The sequence below is a fragment of the Corvus moneduloides genome, chromosome 27 (assembly GCF_009650955.1).
Source record: "Corvus moneduloides isolate bCorMon1 chromosome 27, bCorMon1.pri, whole genome shotgun sequence".
NCBI classification, from domain to species: Eukaryota; Metazoa; Chordata; class Aves; order Passeriformes; family Corvidae; genus Corvus; species Corvus moneduloides.
In genome coordinates this window covers 2466344-2492372 of record NC_045502.1, presented here as the reverse complement: position 1 = coordinate 2492372, position 26029 = coordinate 2466344, and the positions used below count along the sequence as shown (strand labels likewise).

Here is a 26029-nt window from a genome sequence, read left to right as displayed (position 1 = left end):
TGGTTTTCTTGGAGAGTTGATAATGGTTCTAAGGCAGCACGGGAAGCTACAGAATTGTGAACAATTCAGTCTCTTTCTCAGCATTTTCATGTTTACAGTTGATACCTGCGTGTTCATGGTCTGCCTTTCACATGAAAACTACTTTCAGTGCACTGAGATTTGTATTTGAGGACACTTCTTCTCATAGATGAATATGAATAAACAGCAGTTGAAGTTGAAGCCTACAGTGTTCGTTATATAGCCCAGCAGTGAGAAAATGTCACTGTTTATAGAGGTAATAGTGAAACATTCATAAACTGTTGTACTGGAATGTGGAACTGGCAGGAATGGCTTTTTGCCCAAAAGTTTAAAACTTTCTGTGTAATCCTTCTTCCTTTTCTCGGTCAGTTCTTCTCACAGCTTCATGTCATTGTTTTGATTTAGTTTTGTTTGTTTGTTTGTTTTAAGCTAAATCTTACACTCCTTTTTTTGTGTGTGTTAAAGAAGTATCCAGGGTCTTTCATTGTATTCCAGACCCTTCTGGAAGTGGTAACCTGCTCTGGAAAGCAGCAGGAGCTGGCAGCCAGGGTTGTGTTCCTGCAGCAGGACACATGCTGTGCTTAACCCAGCTCATTTGTGTCTCACAGTATTGAGATGCCTCAGAGGAAAGGGCAGGAGGAAGACAAAGAGCATTTGAAACAAAACAAAATCACTTGGATATTCTGCACATGAGGTTGTTGGCTCCCTGGAGCTTGGGGGTGCTTTTGCTTGGTGTGATCTGAGGAAGCTCATCCCAAGCCTGGGAATACCAAACATCTGCCTGTTTCTGGAAGATGTTCATCATTCTGCTGCTTCTGAATTGGCATCAACAACTGTGCAGCCAGGTCACGCCTCTGTGCTGGTGCAGTGCTGGTGCAGTGCTGGTGCAAGGTGCTCCTGCGCTCTGGTTAAGAGCACGTCTGTGTTAGAAAAATGCCATGGCAGGGTTGTATGCTGCATTTCCTTCCTGCTGCTCACTGTCCTTCTGGAGTTGTCAAGAAAAGCTTCTCTTTGTGCCGATAAACTTGTTTATGTATACACTGAAGTTATTTTTCCAGGGGTTTTATGTTGCATTCAACTGGAAGTTGTTTGGCACCTTCCAATTCATGTTTGTTCCAACCAGGGTCTTTGGTCTGAGGCCCATTTTCTTACAGAGCTCTTACTACTCTCTTACTTTTTTCCAACTTAAAAGTTTAAACTTAAATGTAATTATCCCAAGGTATGGTGGGGAGACTGATGGAAGACTAAGAAATGGAGATAACTGAAAGTAATCATCTGCAGTTGTTTTCTCTGGAGTCATTTTAACCCTTCCCTGCTTTATTTTCCCTGTTTGTGAGACCTAGGTGGTGTTTCCTAAAGTGAAGTTCCAAAGCCTTTGATAGTTTTTTGTAATGATCTTTGACATCCTTGCAGGACAGTAACGCTACCAAAATACTCTCTACCTTTTTATATATAAAATGTACGTACAACGTACATAAACAAATTATATGTATCTGTTATGCAACTCTTCCAAAACCTGGAGAAAAGGTCCTGATCTAGAAATAGACATATTTAAAACAAACACTTAAAAATAAAGGTTGGTATTTTGCTCAGATTAGTAGACTATATATATAATTGTAAGATGTGTTATAAATATGCCTTGGAGTTGTCAAGATTCCATGTGTTAGGAATCTCAAAGTCCAGGCCAGAAATTAGCATTGGCTTCTGTTTAATAATTTTTTTTAAAGAAGCTGAGGCATGTATGCTTGGGCCAGAATAGAAACACAGGAAAACACTTGCCAAGTGGTGGGGGGGGAAGGCAACTGGGCAAAGGAAGACTGTTCTTTAAGGTTCAGAGTGCCACTAAAGATGCATTAGGTATTAAAAGGAACTGATAGCTGAGTGAGCGACCAGAGTGAGGGAAGTAATTGGAAATTTTGATTCTCCAGTCACTTCATAGAGCTGTGTATTTATCTCTGCTGGAAACTTCAGTTGTACTTGTGACCTTCACAGGCCCCGTGCTCTCCGGCAGGCTGCCTGAAATCCAGCTGGAGAGCAGCCCTCCCTGCCTGCCTTTCTGGTAGGCAGGAGGAATTTCTGATTCCATTTTGCTTGCTTAGAAGGAGGCACTTCATGCATTGTCTGAACACAACAGCCTCCTACATTCTACACATCAAGATTAAAAGCCTCCAAATGTTTGGCCTGAGCTTTGCACCTGTAATAAATCCTTTGGTCAAAGAATGTGTGAGAAGAGTCTGAAACCACAGGATAGTTTTGAGGAGTTGTTTTTTTTATGTCTACAACAGGAATGCACACCAAGTCACAGAGTTCTAATTTTGAAAGGCATTGCCAAAGTATTACATTTTTCTGTAATAATACTACTACTAAATTTTAATCTGGAGTGTGTGTTTTGGATTGGCTTCAGCAAAAAGAGAAAATGAAGCTATTGCAGAGCTCTGTCTGTAGCTTTCTCAGTGACAAGAAAGGCATTGCCTGAAGGCTTCTTTTCTCTACGTGTAGAACAATGGCCCAGTATGTTATTTCCAAATATATTGTTATTTGCAAACAGAACAGCAACCCCTGGCTGCACTGTGCCGTGCAGCCTATTGAAATTCTGGCTGTGATTCCAGCAGAGATTTTTCCATAAATAGCTCTGTACTACTTGGGAACACAAACAAACCCTGAAAAGATCTGAAGTAAGGTCTGCTGAGGGACTGTTTAGCCTGTTATTAGTGTGTACTTCAGGGTAGATATTGTGGTGGATGTGAGGAGTTTTCTATAGGGTTATGTGCAGGCTGTCAGCAAGAATTAAAAAGTAAATAATTACCAATCAAGTTAGTTCCAAGGACTCTTGAATCACCTGTATTGAGCATAGGAAAAAAGGATAATAAAAATTAATAAATATAAGCAGAAGCAAGTAGATTTTCTTTCTGCTTTTTTTTAAAGAAAAGCTAGTAGGTAAGGACTAGGTTATGGTTCAAGTAAATACAACTTGAAATTAAAATTATTTATTCTTTCCATGAATAGACATCCAGAATTTTTACTGATTGGATGTTTGTTATGTGAATTAATACCTGCACTATGAAACGGGCTGTATTTTTCAGTGCTGTGTAAGTAAACACCCTCTTGAATAAGTAACACAGTAATATTTTATAGAATATTCAGTTATAATTGGTGTAAGCTGTCTTGAGTAACTTGTCGTCTTGAGAAGAAACTTGTAAACATTCTGTGAATTAGAAAAGAGGTGACTAAATACTTCTGTGTTTTGCCTGGGTCACAGGGCTGATTCTCTGCTGGTCCTGTTGCTCATAAACTTTTTTTTTTTTTTTGAAAGATGAAGCCCCCTTTTAAAAGCAATCAAAGAGTACAAAAATAACTTTGGCATTTGAGAAATCCCTGCTCTTGAGTGGAGACTCTGGAGTGTCCTCAGCCGCTGGCTATCATGGCAGATGTGTTTATCAGCTGTCAGAGCAAGGATGGGATCCCTGAGAACCAGCCCCACAGGAGCTTGTTAGGACGTTCTCTCAATGCAAATCTCTCAGCTGTACCTACTGCTCCTCTTGGATGTTTATTAAAAACCTTCAGCTGTGGCCACTGAGCAGTCACAGAGGGATCTCTGAGAGCTTCACTACCCAGAGCCGTGGGCATGTCTGAAGTCACCTCTGGTGAAGGAGCACCTGCACTGTGGGTGTGGGGTGGAATGGAGATCAGCTCTGATACTGCTCTGAGACTCTGTGCTGATAACTGGGGATGACCTGGTGTCACAGAATCCTGGAATGGTTTGGGGTGGAAGGGACCTTAAAGCCCATCCAGTGCCACCCCCTGCTGTGGGCAGGGACACCTTCCACTGTGCTGGGTTGCTTCAAGCCCTGTCCGACCTGCACTTGGACACTTGCAGGACTGGGACAGCCACAGCTTCTCTGGGAATTCAATCCCAGCCCTTCACCACCCTCACAGGGAGGAATTTCTTCCCAATATCCCATCTCCACCTACTCTTTCTCAGTTTGAACCCATTCCCTCTTGTCCTGTCCCTCTAAGGCCCTTGTAAATAGTCCCTCTCCATCTTTGTAGGTTGGAAGAACAGCTTAACTGCTGACCCCCTTTTCTTTTTGAAGGCCTACATGGTATTTCTGAGCTTGTTCATATTTTTTTTTTTTCATGAACATTCTTCTTCATTCCTTGTAGGCACATTGAGAGCAACTCCCTAAGAAAATGGAAGTATAAATAAAGCGGCTCTGCACTCTAGCAAAGCACTTCTGCTACCAAGGGGTAATTAGCCTGGGTTTGTAAAACAGATACATTGCCAACATGTTTATCACAGGGAGAAGAAATAAAGCTTTAAAGCTTCAATAAAACTCAGTCAAATACTTTTAATGCATTTTGGGGAATCCTTATATTCTGTATAACTTGTATTTCAAAGCATGTCTTAGGAGAATTATGGAGCCCTTGTGTGAGCATTATGGCTAAACCCTGAGGAGCCTTGAGAGGATGAACTGTGACTTAGCTCTGAGGATACAGGGAGTGGTGGCTTGAGATGGAGCTGGGGTCTCCTCAATCTTTATAGATTCATAGGATGTGCTTTATCTCCAGGTCAGTAGGGATGTTTTCTACAGCTCACAAATGTCAGAAATAGACATTTAATTTCTCTGTTTCAGCATGAAGTTTATTCTGGAAAATCAGTAAACATGAATTTTTGTCTTCAGCAGTACTAAAATTGAGTTGTTACCTTCTTGGAAATTAGATACGCAGTTTTGCTGTGGCTTTATTAATGATAGGTCGTAAATTAAAGCTGTGCAGGCAGAAAAGATGTTGGAACAAGTCATGTGCCAGAGTATTAAAACCAGGAGAATGCTGTGTTAGAGGAGAAATAATCAAATGTGTTATGTATAAGGTTTTTTTGTCTCAGTTCTCCTCCTATTGCTCAAGAAGTCCCAGTTTTGTGAGTGATAGTGACAGAACGTTCAGGCACCTGAGGGGGTCTCAGATGAAGCAATTAAGGGCATGAAGTTGGTTCCTGCTGGAGTTAATTTTGTTCCTTTATAATTAGGTGTGTATGATCTGTATGCAATTGTACAAAGGACAGAAATGATGAGTAACTCCCAAACTAAATTCTACATAATACAAATATAAAACCATTCTCTCATCTTTGTCTCAGAAATCAGTGTAGGTTTTGGTGGCTGAAAGTGTTTCTGAAAGAACTAGAATTGGTATGGATTGTGTGTAGCACTCAGTGCAGCTACTTTGTTTAACAGGATAATATGTGGTTGAAACAGGAAAATTCCAAGGAAAGGAAGCTCTTTCTTACAGCTTAGTGTGTAATTTAGTCTAATATCTCTATGTTGTAGTAATACCTAATGTTTTACCTGTATTCGAAACTGTAGAAGCAGAGGACCCTAATGCTGCCAGTCCCCCTTCAAACAAACCATAGATTTTATATTCTTATCTTTTAGCAAAAATTTCACTTGGGGATAAAAGAAATTTGCTTTTAGGTAGAGTTTTATTGCTGCAGCACCAAAGATTATGTGTATGCTCACTTGTTTCAGTGCATTTAAGGAAGGATTGGTTCTATGACTCTTGTGGGCTGTTAAAAACTTTGCTGGTTGCCAAAATTCTGTGGCACTTGATGGAAACCTGAGATTCTGGGCTGCCTTGTGTGGAAACAGGGACACAGTTTCTCCAGTCTAAGTGTAATTGATGTGGCCTGTGGTGGCAGCAGGGCACAAGCAAACCTAGGCCAGGTACCCAGGATGTCAGATGGATTTTTATGGCAGATGATGCATTGAAACAGTAGATTAAGAATTATAATGCATTTAGGTTTTTAACACAATGTTGCTTAGGTTTTATATTTTATATATTTTGTGTTTCTGTTATTTTTTTTTCCTATTTCACATCAAACTCATCCTTCCTCATGGAGTGCTAAGGGTGCATAGCCTCCAATCATGGTGTTACCCAACCTCTGGATAACTACTGTTCCCGGTCTTTTTTTGGTAATCCTAAACTGTGAGTGAAGAGGAGTTTTTACTGTAATTGAAATGGGATTGATGCAACACTGAGTGTGACACATCCTCAGTAGGAGGGCCACTCTTCTTTTCCTCTTCCCCACCTGAAAATAGATTTAAGCTTCAGGGGCTGGAAGCTCTCAGCAGCTGAATTTTGTGATGTTACAAAACTGAACCCCATGGAAGCTTTTTCCATCAAACAGGTGCCTGGCATTTAAAAATGCTGAAATGCTGGATTTACTGTTGATTACTTTTTTGTTTAAAAGCAGAAGAATTCTTCTTGGAAGGAGGAAAGCTTGTGGACAGATTGAGCCCTTTTAAAAGAAAAGAATTTATTATTATTCTGTAATACTGCGGTAGCTGCAAAGAAGAGGCTCAAGGAGAAGCTGTGACCTTTAACTGTGCATTCCTGATTCTGGATAAATGTTGTAGTTCTACAACCTGTGAGACACTCACCCTCCTTTCTGAGGTGACTTCATCTGGGCACCAGGAGTGGGGTTGGCTTTCTGCCACTCAGGCCTCTCCTGTTTATGATATTAATAAACTGGTGTCAAATGTCCTGGGAACAGTTGATGCAGGTTGAAAGACCTTTGTTTCAGCCAACAATAGACCTGAATTAGTGTGAATAGGAAAAGCAAATAGGCACTTCCTGTCGTATTTGAAGGAATACTTGAGTTTGGGAAGCATGTCTATTAAGAGATGTGAACTGAATGCTCATCACTTGCTCTTTGTCCCCAGCAAAATGTTCCCTATGTGTGTATCTCTGTTATCTTCCTAAATATGTTTGCAGTGCTAATGATATAAGGTGGAATCCCGTTTGAATACATTATTTAGGGTATTCTTTGGGGGAAAAACTCTACATCTGTGTAATGAAGATTTAAAAGGGGGAATTGACTTAGTTGTTGCTTTCCTAATCACATTTATTCCTCAGATGAAAGCATAGAGGCCTGTTGCAAAGACTAGAAACTATCAGGATAAATTGAAATAATGGAGTGGTGCCTCAGCCCACCTCGAGGTTGAGCTGCATTTCACAGAGTGCTGTAACTGCTGTTTGTGGTTTCCAGGCAGAGGATGTCTTTAGAGCCTCCAGGGAATTCTTGTCAGGTATTAAATAATCCCTTATTATGGAGTTTGAAGTATTTTCAGGCTGATGTAGCTCGTGTTGAGTTGAAAAATGGCTCTGTCTTGAGCTGGTAAGGTCACCACTTTGCAGTAGTGTTCACATGGAGTTACTGAGACAGCAGCAATCTCCCAGAGTTGTGGAGCTCTGGAAGAAGCTTCAGACACACACCCCCTCAATTCCAGGATGGGATGGACTGTAGGGTAGATTGCCTTGGGTGTACATGTAAGATACACCCACAGAGATGGAGGCAGCTCCCAAAGGACTTGGGAACTGCAGCGAGGCCCACAACTCCTGTTTTGCTGATTCCAGGGTGTTACATTTTTCACATCAACTACTGCTGGAGCCAAGTTAACCTTTACCTATTAAATATGCGGTGCCTGGGTGTGGGCAGCCCAGTCAGCAAGAGTTTTTTGGGGTGTTTATTTGTCTGGTCTGTTGTAAATGTATTTATTTTTCTGCTTCTCTGTATGTGATCAGACTGCCTGTGCCTTCCTCTGTTCCCCCAACTAGATCATGTCCAGCTTAGGGGCAAGGCAAGTACTGGGAACTCTGGTTTGCAGCATCTTTTGAACTAAATTCATTCAGTTTATACTCTTTTGCTTGGTGGATGGAGGGAGTTTGCCTGTTGGTCTCCTGTGCGTGTGTTCTGAAAGGAACTGCAGTCATCTCTTAAAGTTTAAAAATAGGAAGTAATTAATCAGGGTGATGAGGGTTAATGGTTTCTATCCAGAAACCAAACAGCTTTGCATTTGTTTGTATAGAGAGAACATTCTTACGTCTGCTGTTGTTGAGCCTTTAACAGGAGAGGATTTTTCACAGTAATTTTTGAAACACTTCCTACTAAAAACTTATTTGGGGTTAAAAACCCCAAAACTATTTAATTCTCTCATCAGATGAAATGGTTTCAAGGGGGCAGTTGAGGACTGTTTCCTGCTAACAAATCCTAATCCTTTAGGGTTTCTTTCTTCTGTAGGTTTGCAGTGAAGTTGGCATGAAAGGAGTTTCAGAGTGCAGTGCCAGACTCAGTGAGCAGAAATAAAACCTACAGCCCAATGGTTACAGTGGTCATGGTACAGTGGATCACAATTTTAAATCAATTTAAGGCGTAATCAGTTTTGGGAAGTTCCTTGCCAAAACTCAATATTACTTTTCAGTATGAATGGTTTCTTTTCACAGAGGTAAAATTTCAGAGCAATTTTATGTCATTTTCAGTGGTAGGAAGCAGGGACACATCAGTATCTGACACATTTGTTTTCAGAGTGGTTTGACTTGTTGCTGTTTGTCATCTCTGTTTTTCCCTGCCATCACAGGTGTCTTGGAGTCCTGTGTACTGGAGACTTGAGTTTCCTACTATAAATGGAGACAGGAAGCCAGTGATCTGAACATTAAATCAGTTTCCTTTCTGGTCCAGCAAAGCCAGATTCTGGCCTTGTTGTAGGTGGAAGCTCGTGGAGACTCTGCACACAGAAATGCAGTTAAATGGCATTTTGGGTGTGGGCTCGATGGCCTGTACAAATCCAGCTGTGCTAGCTGGAGATGTGGTTGCTCCTGAGTGTGTTCCTTGCTTTCCCCTACAGCAAATTTCCTCATCTGATCCCTTCAGCTCAGTCTCAGTGAACTCTTGTTAGCTTAGCAAAATACAAACTGTTTAACAGAAATGAAATGTGTTGCCATTGTTCACAGATGTTTGAGGTGGTGGCAGTGTCTGTTGAAGATGATTATAAGTGTTCCCTGTAGTGATTTCTGCTACTTCTGAGAGTTGCTGGTTTTGCACATTTCTTTGTCGGTCTCTTGCCTTGGTCCAAAAATGGACTGTGGGGGAAAATAATGGTGAATTTGGTGCTGGAAACGTGCCCCGAGTGGAGATGTTGAAGCAGTTGCCCAGTGAGGGACAGGAGTTGTTTGCCAAACACAGGAGTTAAAACGTTCAGTGTGCTGCTGCCTCTCCAACCTGGATTGTAATGTTGACCATAGATTATGCTTTCTATGAATTCTGTTTAAATGAGGAAGTTACTTGGATGCCACGGTTAATTTGAGATCACATAAAGATTTCTGGATGCATAAGAAGCTGCTGTTCCAGATGAGAGATTAGCAGATGGTGATTCTGTTCCCTGCTTTACTATTGTAAAGCTGTAAAACACTTAATCTAAGTCTTTGTTCCTATCCCAACTTGTAGAAGCTTTTGAGAGTCACTTCTGTGATAATCCTGTTCTCTGCAGTTCCGATGTCATACTCTCACTCCGGCTTTGCAGGGAGGAGCAGCTTCTGGTGCGTGGGACAGATGGATTTGGAGTTGTTCTGCTGTGAGCACTGAGCCCAGGAAAGCTATTTAGGAGCATTACTGGCCTTACATAAAACTAATGGCAGCAAGATTAGGGCTGGTGCCACTGGTCCTGCAGTGGGAGGGGGTGGAAATTTGCTGTTGTGTTTTCTAGGAAGTCACAAGGCTTAACAAAACTTATTTGCATGAATTTATGAAATCACCTAAATAACACTGTTTTGTACTTGAGTATTACGTTGCATTATCTCTAGGCTATCTAAGTGTTACAAATGCAGCTGTAAGTTCTAAGCCATCCTAATACACGTAAATCCTGTGGAGTCTTGGAGTATTGGTTCTTTCCCTTGCCTCCAGTTCCTCCTTTCATCATAAAAAAGTGACTTAATTCCAACTCCTGCTTCTGAAGACTGGTGACTAACAGAGTGTTCTTGCTGTCATTGCTGGTATATGGATTTGACAGCACAAAGAGTGATCTCAGGAGAATGTGGCACACTCTGAGCTGTGCTTTGCCATGCAAGAGTAGAGCCCTGCTTACCTGGGAGCCCACAGTGAGCAGGGCAGGCATGGGGCATGCTAATGTGACTTAGGAAGTGACAGGAAAAGCTTCATCAAGGGGTATCAAACTTTAATTTTAGGGAGCTAAATAAAAAGTTAAAAATTAAATGTGTAGTAGTAACAATAATGACTTTCTAATCCAAAGTTGAACTCACTGTTGAACTAGAATTTACCTAGTGTATCTTTTCTCAAAGATTGGCAAAGTGGGAGAAGAAAGGGTGAATAAAAAAAAAAGAAATGGGAATACAGAGGAATCTAGGAAATTAGAGTGAAGTTACAGTGGCTTAGGCCTGCTTGACGAGGCTTATATTTGATTGTTTTACTTAGGTGAGTTGTTTATGCTGTGAAGTACTATGTGTATTCCCTGCTTGGACAGTGGTGTCTTGTGTTTGTTACACATAGGTAGGGATGTAAATAGGACTGGGAGAGTCTCAGCTCTGAAGTGCATCTCCCCCCAAACAGCACTAAATGCTTTCAGCATCAGCAGGGAAATGATGACTTCATCATGGTCGTGTTCTTCATTTTCAGCCTCCCAGGGCTGTTCAAGTGAGTTCACTCACTTGGAGTGAACATGCAGGCCAGGAAACACTCTGTAAATCTTCTTCCTCTCTGTACAACTCCCAGATTTGCACAAGCCAGCAAACCCAGCCTAGTTACTGTCTGCTGGAGCTGCATCCTGGGCTCCTGTGTTGTTTGTGTCTGCCCCGGCAGGGCCAACGGCCCTGAGAAGCGAGTTGGACATCAGACAAATTCCCCTCCCTGGGAAGGAGGGCAGCTTTGTGTGCTGCAGAATTCCAGGGCTGGTACTTGGGAGAGAACAAGGAACCAGCTGGCTCTGGCAGAGATGCACAGCACAGAGGGAGGATTTTTGCCACAAGGGCAATAACCTCTTTCTGGTTTCTCTATTTCTACGTGCATTTCTTCCTGTCATCGTATTTTAAGGAATTAATATATTTTTAATGCCCTCTCTAGTAGAGAAGAGATCTATTTAAAGGACTTCTGGAAAGAGTCTCAAGCAGTAAATTGAACAGTAGGAATGCCTTCTCCCAGCTGCCTTTGGATTTGTTGCCTAGTCACTTCAGGGAGACAGAATGAATGCAGGGAATCACTCCTGCAAGTGAATGAAGAAGAGGGAAATGAAGTCAATAGCAAAACTGGTCATGGTAACTTTAGAGCATACAATCCTTGTGTTTCCTTCCCCCTCTCCACAGACGTAAATTAGGGATGAGGCTGGAATGCAGAGGGTGTTTTCTTTTATACCACCAGCACTAAACAGTGAATGGCATTTTGCTCTTTTATTCTTGTCCTGGGGTGTGGAGTTGTGGTACCCTGTGTTGGGAGCTCTCCTCTTCAGACAGACATGTGTCATCACCCTGCCTTAATTTTACTTCCTGTTCACTTTGGGATTAACACCTCACTATCTACCTTCAGAGATAAATACACAATATTTCAGGACTCTGGATAAATGCGGTAAAACCAAATCACAAACCATGGGGTGTTGGTGGGCTGACTCAGTCTCAGTGCATTGTGGAGCTGCTTAAAGTATTTGAAGCCTTGGAAGAGCTTTTGTTTTCTATCCAGTGTCTTTCATTGTTTGTTTTTTTTTCCCAGCAATGAAGTACATAACTCCAAAACAAAACCATTACTGGAAACAAGAAAGTCCAATCAAAAGCCACAATTTTCTGTCATTAGCTGTGACTTGAGGTGGAGTTTCTGGAAGTTGCATCTGTTCAGTAGTTTGAAGCAGGGAGGTTTTGCCTCACCCTGGATTGGAAATGACCAAGCAACCCACAAGTGATTTCCAGACACTTAAGGTCTGTAGGTTCTCCTGGACAGATACTCTTTCTCTCTCTAGGAAGAATGGCTCAGGTACACTCAGCAATTGTGCATCAAATTCAAATATTTCACTGTCTTTATATCTCATGATGTTTATCCATTCCTCTGCTGCTTCCTCAGTTTGAGGCTGTTTGAGCTTCCTTGGATTTTAATACTAATCCTCAAAGTTGGTTTCTTAATGTTTCCCTTTTAAGACAGTTTCTGAAGTATCCTTGGAATGACTGATTGATGTTTAGTTTGATGAAAATAGGTTTTCCAGGCTGATAAACTGAGGAGGTGGTTTCCACATTAGGTCAGTGAATTCTGTTTTCACTCCCCAGGACAGAATTGCCAACCTGTAAATAATCTGCTCTGCTTTATGGACAAGATTTGTTTGAGTTGCTCCTTTGGAAAATTCCAGAAACTGTGTTTTGAGCCACTGGGAAAGTGTATAAACAGTGCTTTCTAAATAATTTTATAATGCTTTTTAAATGCTACAATTCTTTGTTCAGTCCTTGGAAGCATCAGGAGATTGCTCCACTTGTGTAAACACTCTGATTTACTTGCTCTCTGCTTAGGCAGCAGATCAACGTGATTCCAAAAACTTGCACAGAAACCTTTTGGGTCTGGTGAAATAAAGCCTCTCTTTGTTCCTGCCATGATTGACTTGCTGCTGCAGAGTAGGTGACATGTTTTGCCTACCAAGCATGTTTTCTAATCAGAGTTTATATAAAGTTCATGGAACATTGAAATAGATAGCCTCTCCTCTACTAATAACATCCCCTTTTTTCTATTACTGGAAACAAATTTAATACAGAATTGCTTTTCAGGTTTGCAATGGGGCTTCTGGAATGAAGTCATTGCACTACAGTTTTGTTTTGCTGGTTTGGATTGATGAAGCTGGTTTATTCCCTTTTTCCATAGACATTTGGACAGTGGTAAAACTCCACCACAATACTTCCTCTAAAGTTGCAGAAAACTTGATGTTTACAGTGCACATGTAGTTCTGCATTCACTGCAACATGTGAAAGGCCCCCAAAATGTGAAAGTGTTTTTAAGTATTTGTCACTGAGTTTTTCTTGTTCCAAACACTGCTTTTAATAGGGGAAGGGCATTTGAGATCTGTTGGGATTCCTTTCTTCCTCTTTTTTCATTTGAACGGGTTCTCTTTCCAGTGCATTGACCCAGTGGCCTCAGAGCCTTACCTGAAGCTCTGAGATGTGTTTTACCCTTTTCCTATTCCCTGCCAAAGCCAGACACTTTGTTTAGATTCCTTTGGCTCCTCAGGTTCCTGTCTCCATGTCTATAATGGAAGAATTTAGTCCTGCTTGAATCCAGTTAAGTGTCCAGACCTTGCTGGTGGATTTGATTTCTGTTGGAGCACTTGAAAAGTGAAGATGTCTCATTGAAGCTTAAAAAACTCAAAGCAGGTTGTGAAAATAAAGATGATGTGCAGAAGGAAAGGAAAGCTTGGCCAGATTGTAGATGCTGGATCTGGGAGAGCTATAGGGAGCTTTGGATGGCTCTGGGGAAAGCAGACTCTGCCGTGTCTCCATGTGCTGATGGGTCAGGGACCAAAACCTCTCTTTAGTTTGTGATTTTTGGGATCAGTGGCTTGGTTTGGCTGTAGAGTTTTATTTCTTTGAGGTGGGGATACAACTGTGCAGCAGCTTTGTGTTTCCGTAGTGCTTTGCTCAACCTGCTGCAGAACATTTTCACTCATAAATGGATTTCAGGCTGTGTAGGTGATTCCCACCCTGCCACCCCTTTGCTTTCAGGTCACTAAAAACCATTATTTGAAAGCGTTTAGCAGTCTCAGAAGTGTTTCTACAACAATGAGTGTCTGTGAAGGGATATTTTGTGGAACTAAAGGACAAATGTATGGATCTATGCAGAGATATACTTGTAAATGATGTAATAACCTCTGAATTCTTTGTCCCAAGTTATGCAAGAAGCAGAAACCTGGTTCACTTGGTACAGGTATTGCAGGTGCCCTGCAGGAATGAAGGTGTACCTTGCTGTCCTGATTTTTGTCATAATCATGTCTTCATCTCATGTGATTGATGCTGCCCTGTAGTGTTTGAAACCCTCAGCACTGGCAATGTCACACTATATCTTGGTGTCAGAGATGTCCTGAAATGCTTGAGGGGAGGAGAACACAAATCTGATCTCCAGGGTACTGTGTGAAAGCAGATAACGCTATGGCCTAGGAGGGGTTTGGGTATCAGATAAGGGGTCAGTGGTTATTTCTCTCTGACACTGTGCAAGAAGAAGAGGGCACTGAAATGCATCCTATTTCCAGCAGCCATCGGCGTGGTGGCAGTAGGGCACTACACACCTGCTTCTCCTCTAAATATTGCCCTGGAGTGCTCCTGGTGCTGGGAAGCGATCATTTCCCAGCGGGAGCAGCTCTGTGTTTGCAGGCCCTCACCTAGGGACAGGGGGGAAAACAGCACAGGCTGGGGATGCTCTGTTGTGCTGAAGGGCTGAAACCATCAGGGAATTACAATTACTATTGGAATAAAGCAGGATCAGATGGATACATGTTTCTGACATGTTCAGGGTGTTAACACAGATGAGAATCCACAAGCGAATCCGGGCACTGGGGAGGATGAAATGCTTCCCCTGTCAGTTCTCCAGCACCTTTAAATCCACTCAGGTCAGCACCAGTGCCCTGATGTCTGGCTCTTCCTTTGACCAAGGTGTGGGAATGTGGAATTCCAAACAGGGAGTTACTGGGTTTGAATGTACAACTGCTTGTTTTCTCTCCAGCACAGATTTCTTTGTAATATCTGCATCTCGGCCCTGGTTTGGAATTACTTAAGCAAAAATCACTTTTTTCTGACACATTTTTAGCATATTTTGTTTTGCCCATGGAAAGGGAACAATCCAAGATTACACTGTGGAAGGCACATTGGATTTATTGGTGTTTTAAGTTTTAAAACAAATTAGTATCTTTCCGTTGCAATTGCTGCTAATGAACACAACAGTTATTTGGTTTTAATTTAAAACTGATCCAAGTACTTGGAATGGTCTGCACGGTGTCAGGCGCTGGAGAGTTTTCTGTACCTTGTAACTGCTGCCTGAGCCTGCTGGACTCCTTGGAGGTGTGGGATGTGGGTGCTGAAAGTTTGTTTGTGCACCTGAGTCTGTGGTAAAGCAGGATCTGTATCAGCTTGGAGATCACTGGAGGAAAGCTTGGATTCTCCTGAAAATAAAAATAAATGCAGAAAGCAAGAATGTCACAAAAAAGTGGTTGTCTTTCTGCTATCTATGAGATTTGTATTATTAGTAAATACAACATATATCATCACCAGACCTAGGAAAAGAGAGATTTTTATCCTTAATGAAAGGTTTTTCTGGCTGTCGTTGCTGCCTGTTCTAAAATTTCCAGTGACTTTCACCGAATAAGTACTTTGGTGAATTTATCCATCTGTTCTTAGATGAATGTATGAGATTTCTAAGGCAATTTTTTCTTCGCTCTTCTCTTTCCACGTATATGGACACACTGGATCTGCTGATCATTTACTGTACTGACCATCAGAGCTTGTAGTGTTAAGTCTGTGTTTTTCACAATAGTAAGTATTCTGTGTACTTCTTGCTGCTGAGAGATGTTAGTGTGTTTTTCTTCAATTAATTGATGACTTATTAAGGTGTTTTCCTATTGGAGGAGTACAACAATGTGCTTTGTATTGTGTGGAAAAGTCAAAATTTGACTGCTTGGTTTGCACTTCCCTCTTTCTGCACTTTGATGAATTGTTTGTTATCTCTATGCCCCGTTCACCTGGGAAAGGTACCTGTTAAATACCATATCTGCAGCTCAGTGGTTTTCATCTTAAGCCTTACAGATGTGAGATAAATCACCTAATCTTGTTCACAAGTACAAGAATGACTGGCTGAAGTAACTGCTGCCTTGTGGGGGTTAAAAATGATGTGCACTGGAATTAAAGTTTTTCTCTGTGTGATCTGGATCCTGGTTCAGTGAGGTACAGGCTGAGGTTGTATTTCTGTCCTTAACTCTGTTTTGAGGCATTCCAGCCAGTTTGGGCAGTGCTGGGTGAGCATGGCAGGGAGGCTGGTGGGGGGATCTCTAGGGCAGTTTGTGCTGTATAATAAAAACTCAGTGGAGCTGGTGTTTAGCTCTAAATCAAGCAGGTATTGATCTTTTTTAACTCTAAAATGTTATGAATGCAATGGAGAATAAAGAAACCATCCCAGAGAAAATACTGTTTACCTACAGCTGACTGGCATGCGAGTGAAATGGCCTCAGGACTTGTGATGTAAAACTCTGAGGTAGTTTCTTCTGCAGAAAATTAGATTTATAGAGTTGTGTTGCAGTTTGGTGTTCCAGGAATGGTTTGGCTTCTGATATTCAACTATTTGGGAGTCGAAGGAGCATTTGTACCTTTGGAAATGTGAATGGGTGGGCTTGAGCTTAAATTGTAATTTGTCCTTTCTGCTGTATGTCCAGCTCAGTTTGATACTAGGGATTACTATTCTTTTCAGTGTGTATTCACAATTTAATTTTAGCACTCCCTATAAAAACACTTGTGATAATGTAAACATTCCTCATCCAGAAGAGATACTCAGGTTTTTTGGAGGCTGTTGAGGTTTTTGCCTAATTTTCTGCAGCTGTTTATTCCTTGCATTCCTTAGACACTGATGTCTGAACTTTTCTCCCCTGATACCTTTTGCCTTTAAGTTGTCAAATGTGTCCTGAGTCCTTAGAAAAACAAGGTCATATGGATAATGATTGTGTCTAAATCATCCATTAGGAAAAATTGGGAAAATAAAGGTACACAGTTTCTCTGTGAAGGTACAATCTATACTATCTGAAGTAGAGTCAGAGTAGAAAAATCAGTTCTAAGAAGTTGATGATATTAAACCTTTAAGAACAAAGTAATGCACAACACCGAGCTTGTAGCTCTGGCACGGTGATCTATAACTGCTTCTCAAATGTATAGCTTAAAAAATTACTGTTATTTTTTGGAAGAAACTTCTACTTGCATTTTACAGATGTCCTTTAACTAAAGTATGTTTGTTTTTTTGTTTGGTTGTTTTGGAGGGTTTTTTTCTTGTTTTGGGATTTTTTTTGGGGGAGGGGGGAGTTTATAATGGCTTTCTTGGCCACTTGGTATTTAGAAGAATGACTAATCTGTGGGGTTTATTTTTGTTGTTCTGCAGCGGATATAATTTCTACAGTAGAATTTAACCATTCTGGAGAGTTGTTAGCAACAGGAGACAAGGGAGGGAGAGTTGTCATCTTTCAGCAGGAGCAGGAGGTGAGTGCTGCATAATTACACTATTACATGTTCTCTCTGTTCCTATTCATTCCCCTTTAAAAGACAAGGAGCATGGTTTTATAGAACCCTTTACACAAAGTGCATGCGTGTGTGATAAGTGATTACAATACTGAATTTAATGAGAACCTTGTGACACCAGTAGAAATTATTTTAAACACTCTTTAGCTGTGGTCTAAAGAATGTTGAAAGTGAAAAATCAAAAAGGGGTAGGACACGAAAGACCCTTGAGGGAGCTGAAGTCGGTTCTTTTACAGTGACTCTTCCTGGCTGTGATGATGATTTCAGATTTCACTGTAGCTGGGGTTATTAAAAGTTGCCCTTAAGCAAGTGTGTGACTGTGACCTCAGATGTCCTTTTCCACTCTGGTATTAATCGGGTAAAACCACATAATTCTTGTAGCAGAGGTTCCTTTTATCCTTGTTTTTTAGTCTTTAGGCTCTACCCTACCCCTATGTCAGAGTGGGCAACTGAGCTGCAGTTAGGCTCACAGTGAGGCTGTGGTTAGAATGTATTTCAGGGAGATGTCACCTCACTGCCTAGAAATGTCACTTTTCGTTTTTTAGTCTTTCCTTCCATTTCCATTGTAAAACTCCCAAAGCTCGGGAATTCCTGGTTTCCAGAGCGGGGGGCTGGTCTGTGAGTGAGGCACGGTCCCTGTGCCAGCAGCTCCCCTTGGTCAGTGGGGACATCTAGTGGGGCTGTCTGGCACCAGCTCGTGAGGTATTTTGTGGCTTTTTATTGTTTTCTTTTCATTTCTTTATTATTTTTTAATTCTTGAGTTGTAACTTGATCCTTTTAAGAATCCTCTAATGTAGCTTAAAGCTGCAGCAGTTCCTTGCCTGCTCTCAGGTGAGCTGTGTTTAAATGACTCCTTGGTTTTTGGTGCATAACCCACAGCTCACATCTTTAGGAGCTGGGATCCAGGGGCAGGAAGAATCACCTGGGTTGTCAGATGAAATTCCAAAGAATTTTTTTTGGCATTTTTTGGCTTCTCTGTGTTTAGGGAGTGATTTGTGTTTAGGGAGTTAATTCCCTGATGCACTGGTAGTTAGTTGTTCCAACAAACAACTGTCTAGAGCAGGTTTTATATGTGGAAGTGTATAAAATACAAGTGTTTTATTTGGATTTCTGTGCCTCCTTCTGCCACACTGCACTGGAGTGCTTTGCAGACCACGCCTGCAGGAAGAGAAACGCTGACAAGGGCTGTGTGAAGAGCTGTGTAAACCTGTGTGGCTTCACCCACTGCCAAACTGCTGCCACCTCCGGGCTGGAATGTGGCAGCCGGTGACATCAGCTCAGTGCCAGGCAGGAAGTGAATACTGCATCTCCCAGAAACTGAGGAGGAATTTGCGTAGGCACAGTGCAGTTACCTAAATTGGAATTTAACATTAGGCACTTGGGCCAACACCTCTCCTTGTTTGGAATTTTCTTTTTCCTTTGAGCACCATGAGACTGAGAGTTTAAGTTTTGATTTTATCCCAAGGATGGATTTCACGTATTACTGGGTTTATATATTATTCTGGTCCTGTAGAGTTTTGCTAGAATATACACACAGAATATTTAAGCCTCCGTCATTATGATAAGTCTGGGATTGAAGGAAAGTTCCCTGAATTTCCGAAGGCATTTCCTACAGCACAATAGATTTCCCTTCCAAGCTGTTCCATGCAGTGACCCAGCTTCACTTGTTAGTTATGACTGAGGCTTAGAACAAAGTCCCTTCCGTTCTCCAGGGTGGGAAAAGCAGTGTGAGGGAGAGGTGTGGTACAGAATTCTGGTGCCAAATGTGATTTCTAAGCATTTTTCTCCCTTCCTCCCCCCCCCCGCCAAGCTTGTTTTAAAGTGTAAGAATTCCTGCCAGCTCTCAGGGTATGAAGCACGAGAAAATGATGCAAGGAATGTGACAAATGTGGGCCATCAAGGGTTGTATCAGGTGTGTTTTGGTGAGGTACTGAGGGATGAAATGAGCCCATGGACATGAGACACCAGAGAAGGAAGGAGCAAAGTCCCCAGCCAGGAGCCTATCACAGCAAAGGCATCTGATGGTGCAATCTCTGGAGTGGGTGGGACAGGAATAAATCACAAAATTCACCTTGAAACCACTTCAGGTAAATGTGGGGAGCACTACATCAGAAATGGATCCATTTTTCTGCACCCAGTGGATGAAATTCAAGGTTCAGCCCATGCAGTGCAATATTTTGGTGCCTAAGACACAGCTTTTGGAAGGAGGAAATGTGCAAGTTTTTCAGTTTTGCAAACATTTCCACCTGGACAGGTAACCGCAGGGGTGACTCTAATGCCAGAGCTGTATTCAGCAGAGGTGATGAGCTTTTTTCCCTTCTAGAATGAGGAAGAAAAAGCTGCTTAAGCAGTTCAGAAGCTCTTAGGGAGCTTGGAGTTTATAAACCAGAATAGTGGAGCTGCTGGTATAAATTTAGAGGTGCCATGTGGGATTTCCATAGTGTGCCTGGAAAGCTGAACGTACTCACAGAATAGATGTGCCATATGTGTGTCTGTGTAGTAGGGGAAGGACTATTCCCTTTAAACAGCAAAGGTAGAAAAATTAAAGGTGAAAGAAGATTTTTTAAAATTTTTTTTAAATATTTAGGCAAAATACTAGTTTGTTCAGCTGCTCAGCATTAATGTGAAAACTTGCTAGAGATGTTATTCACGTTCTGAGGGGAGTTTCTGCAAACTTAAGCTGCTGCATAAACTGTTTCTTCTCTGATGTTTTCTTAGCCAAAATAGTAGAAACTTCAATAAATTTCTTGCAAAAGAGATGATGCTCATCTCATTTGTTTGACAGGCTCATGAAAATCAAGCAGGTTGTACCCCAGTGTACATTGTATACATGTCTTGATCATTTAATTCTCTTTTTAGAACAAAACCCAGTCTCACAGCAGGGGAGAATACAATGTTTACAGTACCTTTCAAAGCCATGAACCAGAGTTTGACTACTTGAAAAGTTTAGAAATTGAAGAGAAGATCAACAAAATTAGGTGGTTACCCCAGAAAAATGCTGCTCAGTTTTTATTGTCTACAAATGGTAAGTTATGACTTTATTTTGCACCATAACATGTTATTATGTAGGTTTGCTATTAGGATTTGGTCTAATCCTCTCCAAAAAGCTGGAATCAAGCATGGTTTAACTGCAGGGATCTGGGGATGTGCCTCTGGTGGCTTCCCTGGGCACAGGTGTCCCCAGCACAGGGTCGTGTACTTGGGATTTCGTTGCTTTATAGCCCAGAGACCTTCACATGTGTGAGTTCCTGTGTCAGAGCTTACATCAATCATTCATAGCAATTCCTGTCCTAACTGAAACTTGCTGTAACTCTTATAAAAAGAACAAACTGTGGAGGAGGTTTTTTTAATGCTTTTTATCTTGTCTTGTTTTCCCTAAGCAACATTTTTGTCTTTTTTGGTGCACGTGGGTGGCCTTGTCTTGTTTGAAGGCATCAGCAGTGATGACTGGTGTCTCTCCACAGCTCTTATTTTAAACTGAGGCTGTTTCGTTGCAGATAAAACAATAAAGTTATGGAAAATCAGTGAAAGGGACAAAAGACCTGAGGGTTATAATTTAAAGGAGGAGGATGGACGGTATAGGGATCCTACTACAGTTACAACACTACGGGTGAGTAGCTCACAATCAGCTCATTTCTCCTCTCCCAGCCCATGGCTCAGGGAGGAACTGCCCCATCACATCATCATCTTTTCTGTGATGCCACTTGGCAGAAGTACTGACTTTTAAGATACTTCACCCAGCTCAGCATGTTGAAGTGCTGATGTCTGAGTTAGCTTTGGATCTCACTCTCACCCTGCTGTGTGTGTTGTGTAGGTGCCAGTGTTCAGGCCCATGGACCTCATGGTGGAAGCCAGCCCACGAAGGATATTTGCCAATGCCCACACGTATCACATCAATTCCATCTCCATCAATAGTGACTACGAAACATACCTGTCTGCAGACGACCTGCGGATCAACCTGTGGCACCTAGAAATCACAGACAGAAGTTTTAGTATCCTTTTGCCAGTGTTCTGTGGGACTGGAAAAGGAAAACGGTTGGATTTTATTTCCTTTCATGGGAAGTGTTTAGTATATATACAGAGAATTAATCTCTGTCAATCCTGGTTATTCCTCCCTAGTAATTGTAAGAGCTTTTACTTCTGGAGAAGGAATGGTTTGGGTTGGAAGGGACATAAAAGCTCATCCAGGTGGGCAGGACATCTTCCACTATCCCAGGTTGCTCCAACCTGGCCTTGGACACTTTCAGGGATGGAGCAGCCACAGCTGTGTCAAGTTTTTAATATAAAATAACATTTTATAATGTAGCAGTATAATTAGAATTTAAGCAAAATAAAGGTCTATGTGAAAAACTTGGGAGATAATTTGTAGGATAGAATTAATTACTGCTGGAGTGGGCAAAACTGAAGCAGGTTTTTGCAGCTGTAAGAATTATCTTGAAATCGATATGGAATGGGATGTTACCACCTTGCCTTGTAGACAAATTGTGTGGCTTGATTTTAACTCTTACCTGCGTTGTGCCTGGTCCCACAAGCCAGAAGCAGCATTTCTGAAAGCATCTAGAACTGAAAAATACCTTGGGTTTCACTGGAGGCAATTCCTTAACGAGCTGCTGCAGACATTGTAGATATCAAGCCTGCCAACATGGAGGAGCTGACAGAGGTGATCACAGCTGCAGAGTTCCACCCCAACAGCTGCAGCACATTTGTCTACAGCAGCAGTAAAGGCACCATTCGCTTGTGTGACATGAGGGCATCAGCCCTCTGTGACAGACATTCAAAGTGTGAGTGCTGCAGTTTAGTGCCTCCCTGTGCCAGAGGACATTTGCTGTTAGATTATATCAAACACTGAATTGTGTGTGTGGATTTGTATAGGATTCCTGTAGTGCATTGAACAGAGCTAAAGCCTAAAATCTAAATAAATCTTAAAATTATATTTATGGTTTCTTGGAGTAAAAATAGTGAAGGAAATGAGTAGCAGCTTCTGTTTAGACACCAGAAATGGCTTTTTGCAAATTTCAGGTGGTTAAAGGCCATTAGGTCTGTACTTGATGCTGGAAATCTTGCATGTGTGAATCAAGACTTCACATATTAGCAAATAATACATTTATTAAGAAGCTGTCGTTGGGTTGCTACAACAATAAGAGTATGGCAACTATATTACAAGTGTTTCTCCTTGAAAGTTATTTTATATAACACAGAGTAGCCCAAGGTGGAAGGTTTATTGAAAAAATGTTAAAGTAATTCAGTTGTATCTTGTATCAAAGAGACACAAACTTACCTCTTGAAATGCCTGTCTTATTTTCCTGCAGTGTTTGAAGAACCAGAAGATCCTAGCAACAGATCATTTTTCTCTGAAATCATCTCTTCCATATCTGATGTCAAATTTAGCCATAGTGGTCGGTATATGATGACTAGAGATTATCTGTCAGTGAAGATCTGGGATTTAAATATGGAAAATAGACCTGTGGAAACATACCAGGTATTGGGTGAAAATGAATCATGTGGGCTGGAAGTTACAAAACCTGGACAGAGGCCGAGTCTTACTGATGGTCTTGACGTGGCAGTTACAGTTTTGTGTGTAGATTCGGGCAGAGTATCCCTGAGGTTTGGGGATTCCATACTCCTGCTGAAGGATTTTGGTATTTGCAGGGTGGTTGCAGAATCCAAATCTGTGTTTGGGGCTGAAAAAGCCTCCCTCTTACCCAGTGGGAATGTGGGAGGTGGAGAGGTGATCTCCAGCCGTGAGAGTCATGGCAAGTCTTCAGCTGTCTTTGTGTTCTCTGTTATTTCCTGAAGAAAATGGAAGGTGAAACACATCCTTTTCATAAAATGTTTTTAGCTGCCACTGAAAATTGCTGTTTTCTTTATAAGAAAGAGCTCTTTTGAGCAGTCTCAGGTACTTCCTTGCTTTTGGAACAGTCTGGGAAGGCTGTTACACAGGTGTGTGAGTCCAGTGCTCACTCAGTTTCTCTGATCCCTCTTTTCCAGGTGCATGAATACCTCAGAAGTAAACTCTGCTCGCTGTATGAGAACGATTGCATTTTTGACAAGTTCGAATGCTGTTGGAATGGATCTGACAGGCAAGTGGAATTCTCCCTATGCACTTCAGATCTTTCCAAATTATTCTTAAAATGGGCAGCGGACCTCATATATCTTGTTTGGGACAACACTGTAGTGCTTCAGTAGACTTTACCATGTACATTGTTAGCTCTGTAGGAATCTGCACCAGACCTGTTGGGGAACCCGTGGGAAAACCTTCCAGGAATGTTCCTTTTTACAGTGATTTGCCATGGTAGTGACCTGCCAATAACACCACTTAGGACAGCTCTTGCTTCTGTGCTAATCATGTCATTAACTGCTTATTTGCTGCATCTAAAGCAGCTCCTTGGTTCCCTGTCAGTACTGTCAGACATGGTGCTTTTTTATTTTTTTTTTTAATTTGGCACCTGTCTGCTCAAATATTTTTTGAAGCAATGGAAGGACAGAGAAACTTGTAAATGTATTTTTCTTGCTGCTGATGCAGATTCTGAACAGCTGATGCAGAGCCAGGAGCTATAAAGGATTTTCACAAACTAGATGTGCTGCTCAGTACCTAAGTTCACACAATTTGTGTGTCACTAAAATCACATGGCTAAAAATCCAATGTGTTTGGGGTTTGTTGGATCTCTTCTGTGTGTGTGTGTGTGTGTGTGTGAAAAGCAAATTAAATAATGACATTCAAGGTTCTTGGATAACAAAATACCTCAAAGGACCCAGGGAAGGAAAAAAGGGTATTTTTGGAGGGTTTTAAAACTATAAAACACTGCAGTCCCTGCTTCCCTTTAGCTGCAGCAGGTATGGGTGAGGCCACCTCCTTTCCATTTGTGTGATCTGAGTCGGGACCCTCCGGCTTGTGAAAAGGAGAAGGAATTCCCAACTGACCTCTTTCTTCCTTCCCCCTCTGTGCAGCATTGTCATGACAGGATCTTACAACAACTTCTTCAGGATGTTTGACAGAAACACGAAGCGAGACATCACCTTGGAGGCATCCCGGGAGAACAACAAACCCCGCACGGTGCTGAAGCCACGCAAGGTGTGTGCCAGTGGCAAGAGGAAGAAGGACGAGATCAGTGTTGACAGCTTAGACTTCAACAAGAAGATCCTGCACACAGCCTGGCACCCCAAGGAGAACATCATCGCCGTAGCTACCACAAACAACTTGTATATATTTCAAGACAAGATGAATTAGGGTTGGCATTCCTAACTGAAGAGTCACTTCCTGCATAGTTGAAATAGTTGAATCTAGCATTTGTACCTGTAACGAAAGCGAGTGAGAGGTCCATTATGGCACCCCTTTCCAGTGTTTAAAAATGTGCCATATGACAACACACTTTTATAGCTCCATGGAGAAGGCTCTGTGGCTCTGTTGTCTCCATGCCTGCTAGCCATTTAGGTGAGGATAGGGCACTTTTTAATTTAAATGACTACTTGCACCATCTTGCCTAATGGACTAGACTGGACTGTCTCAACATCGGTTTACTCCACTTTTTATGCCTTCCATTGTGATGACGTCAGACACAGGGAAAGCCTTCAATCATGCTATGGGATTTAATTGTGTAACCTCATTACTGTATCATTCGTGGCCCCCTTTTTTTATTAAATACAGCTCATTCTTGCTGTGGCTTGTAGCATTCCTCCTCCTTCTGGCCTCCTGGACTCCCCCTTCCCCCTTCGTCCCCCTCCACCTTGCCTTGGTGGTGGTGTATGGAAAAAAAAAAAAAGAAAATAAAGCACATAAAATGGGTCCGTTTGGGGTCAGTGGTAAAGGGGGTCTGTGTTGCAACAAATGTTTTAATAAACAGTTGACTGTAATCACTCCTTGCCATGTCTGGCACCAAAAAAAAAGAGAAAATAAGGAAAAAAACAAACTACTGAATAAAAGTGACAAAGAATGGAGAATCTGTTTTCTTTTTTTTTAATCTACCTCTTTATACAAATACTCTGTGTTTTACCTTAGATGCATGAAAATAAAATGATGTTTTTTGTAATGATTTTAACCAGTATTAATTATTTTTCATGGGAATGAAGAGAGGGAGGGATTTCACAGGTACCTGCATTCACTCCTGAGTAACCTGAGCACCAGCCAGTGTGTGACCACTTCCATCTCGGCACCACAACTGCTGTCAGGTTTTGATCTGAGCAGTCACTTCCCATTCCCATGTCCTTGAATGCTCCTCTTTTTAACCTGTTGCTTTAATCAGAACAGGAATAGAATCTTCAGGTTTTAAATTCCATTTTATGGGACTGATGTCTTAATGTTTAGTTTTGTTCTGGTTTCTTCAATGCCTTGTTTTAGGATAAAATACCTTTAATGCCTTGTTTAGAGCACCAAGTCCCCTGTGGCTTTGTGAGAAGTTGTCTGAGCTCTTGTGTGGTGTTCTGTAGTAGCAGCACCATGGTTCCATAGCTAATGACTGCACTGCATTCTGCTGCTCTATCTTCTGTATTTATTGCTAACAACTGGAAATGTGGTTTTAACCATGCAAGTGTTTTCTTCTGGCTTTTGGCTTTGCGAAGTTCCTGCACTTACAGAAACGTTCACAGGTGCAAGGAGCCAAACACGTAGAGTACAGAAGCTGCATGAAATAAGTGTTCATAGTGATGTGAGAGATTTCAACTCTTCAGCACGTAAGGCTTATCCAAAGATGAACTAGATATTGATGCTTTATAAGGCTCATGAGTTTTTACTTCCAGATACTTCTGCTAAATGTGCTTTTAGGTTTTGCTCTTCCTTCACGGAAATGTTCAGTGAAGTTTGAAGTCATAGTGAACTTACCTTGATTGGGAGAATTTTCACTTTTGAGTTACCTAGATGTAATTATTTCTGTGGCTTAGAGGTAGTTATTAAAATGACGTTATGATTCGATCAACTGAGATACTGTTTCTGCTGTAAAATTTTGGC

General features: G+C 41.6%; 1 protein-coding gene across 2 annotated transcripts in view; it reads left to right on the top strand.

Moving 5' to 3' along the window:
* Window positions 1–25124, top strand: part of PPP2R2A (protein phosphatase 2 regulatory subunit Balpha) — a 36200-nt gene extending 11076 nt beyond the window's left edge. For both annotated transcript variants that reach the window (XM_032091993.1, XM_032091992.1), the window contains exons 3-10: window positions 16952–17049; window positions 19948–20113; window positions 20586–20698; window positions 20903–21080; window positions 21705–21869; window positions 22398–22567; window positions 23077–23168; window positions 24037–25124. In XM_032091993.1, the coding sequence (XP_031947884.1) occupies window positions 16952–17049; window positions 19948–20113; window positions 20586–20698; window positions 20903–21080; window positions 21705–21869; window positions 22398–22567; window positions 23077–23168; window positions 24037–24316 (1262 nt within the window). In that variant the 3' untranslated portion in view covers window positions 24317–25124. The remainder of the gene's footprint in view (window positions 1–16951; window positions 17050–19947; window positions 20114–20585; window positions 20699–20902; window positions 21081–21704; window positions 21870–22397; window positions 22568–23076; window positions 23169–24036) is intronic.
* Window positions 25125–26029: the final 905 nt, after the last annotated feature.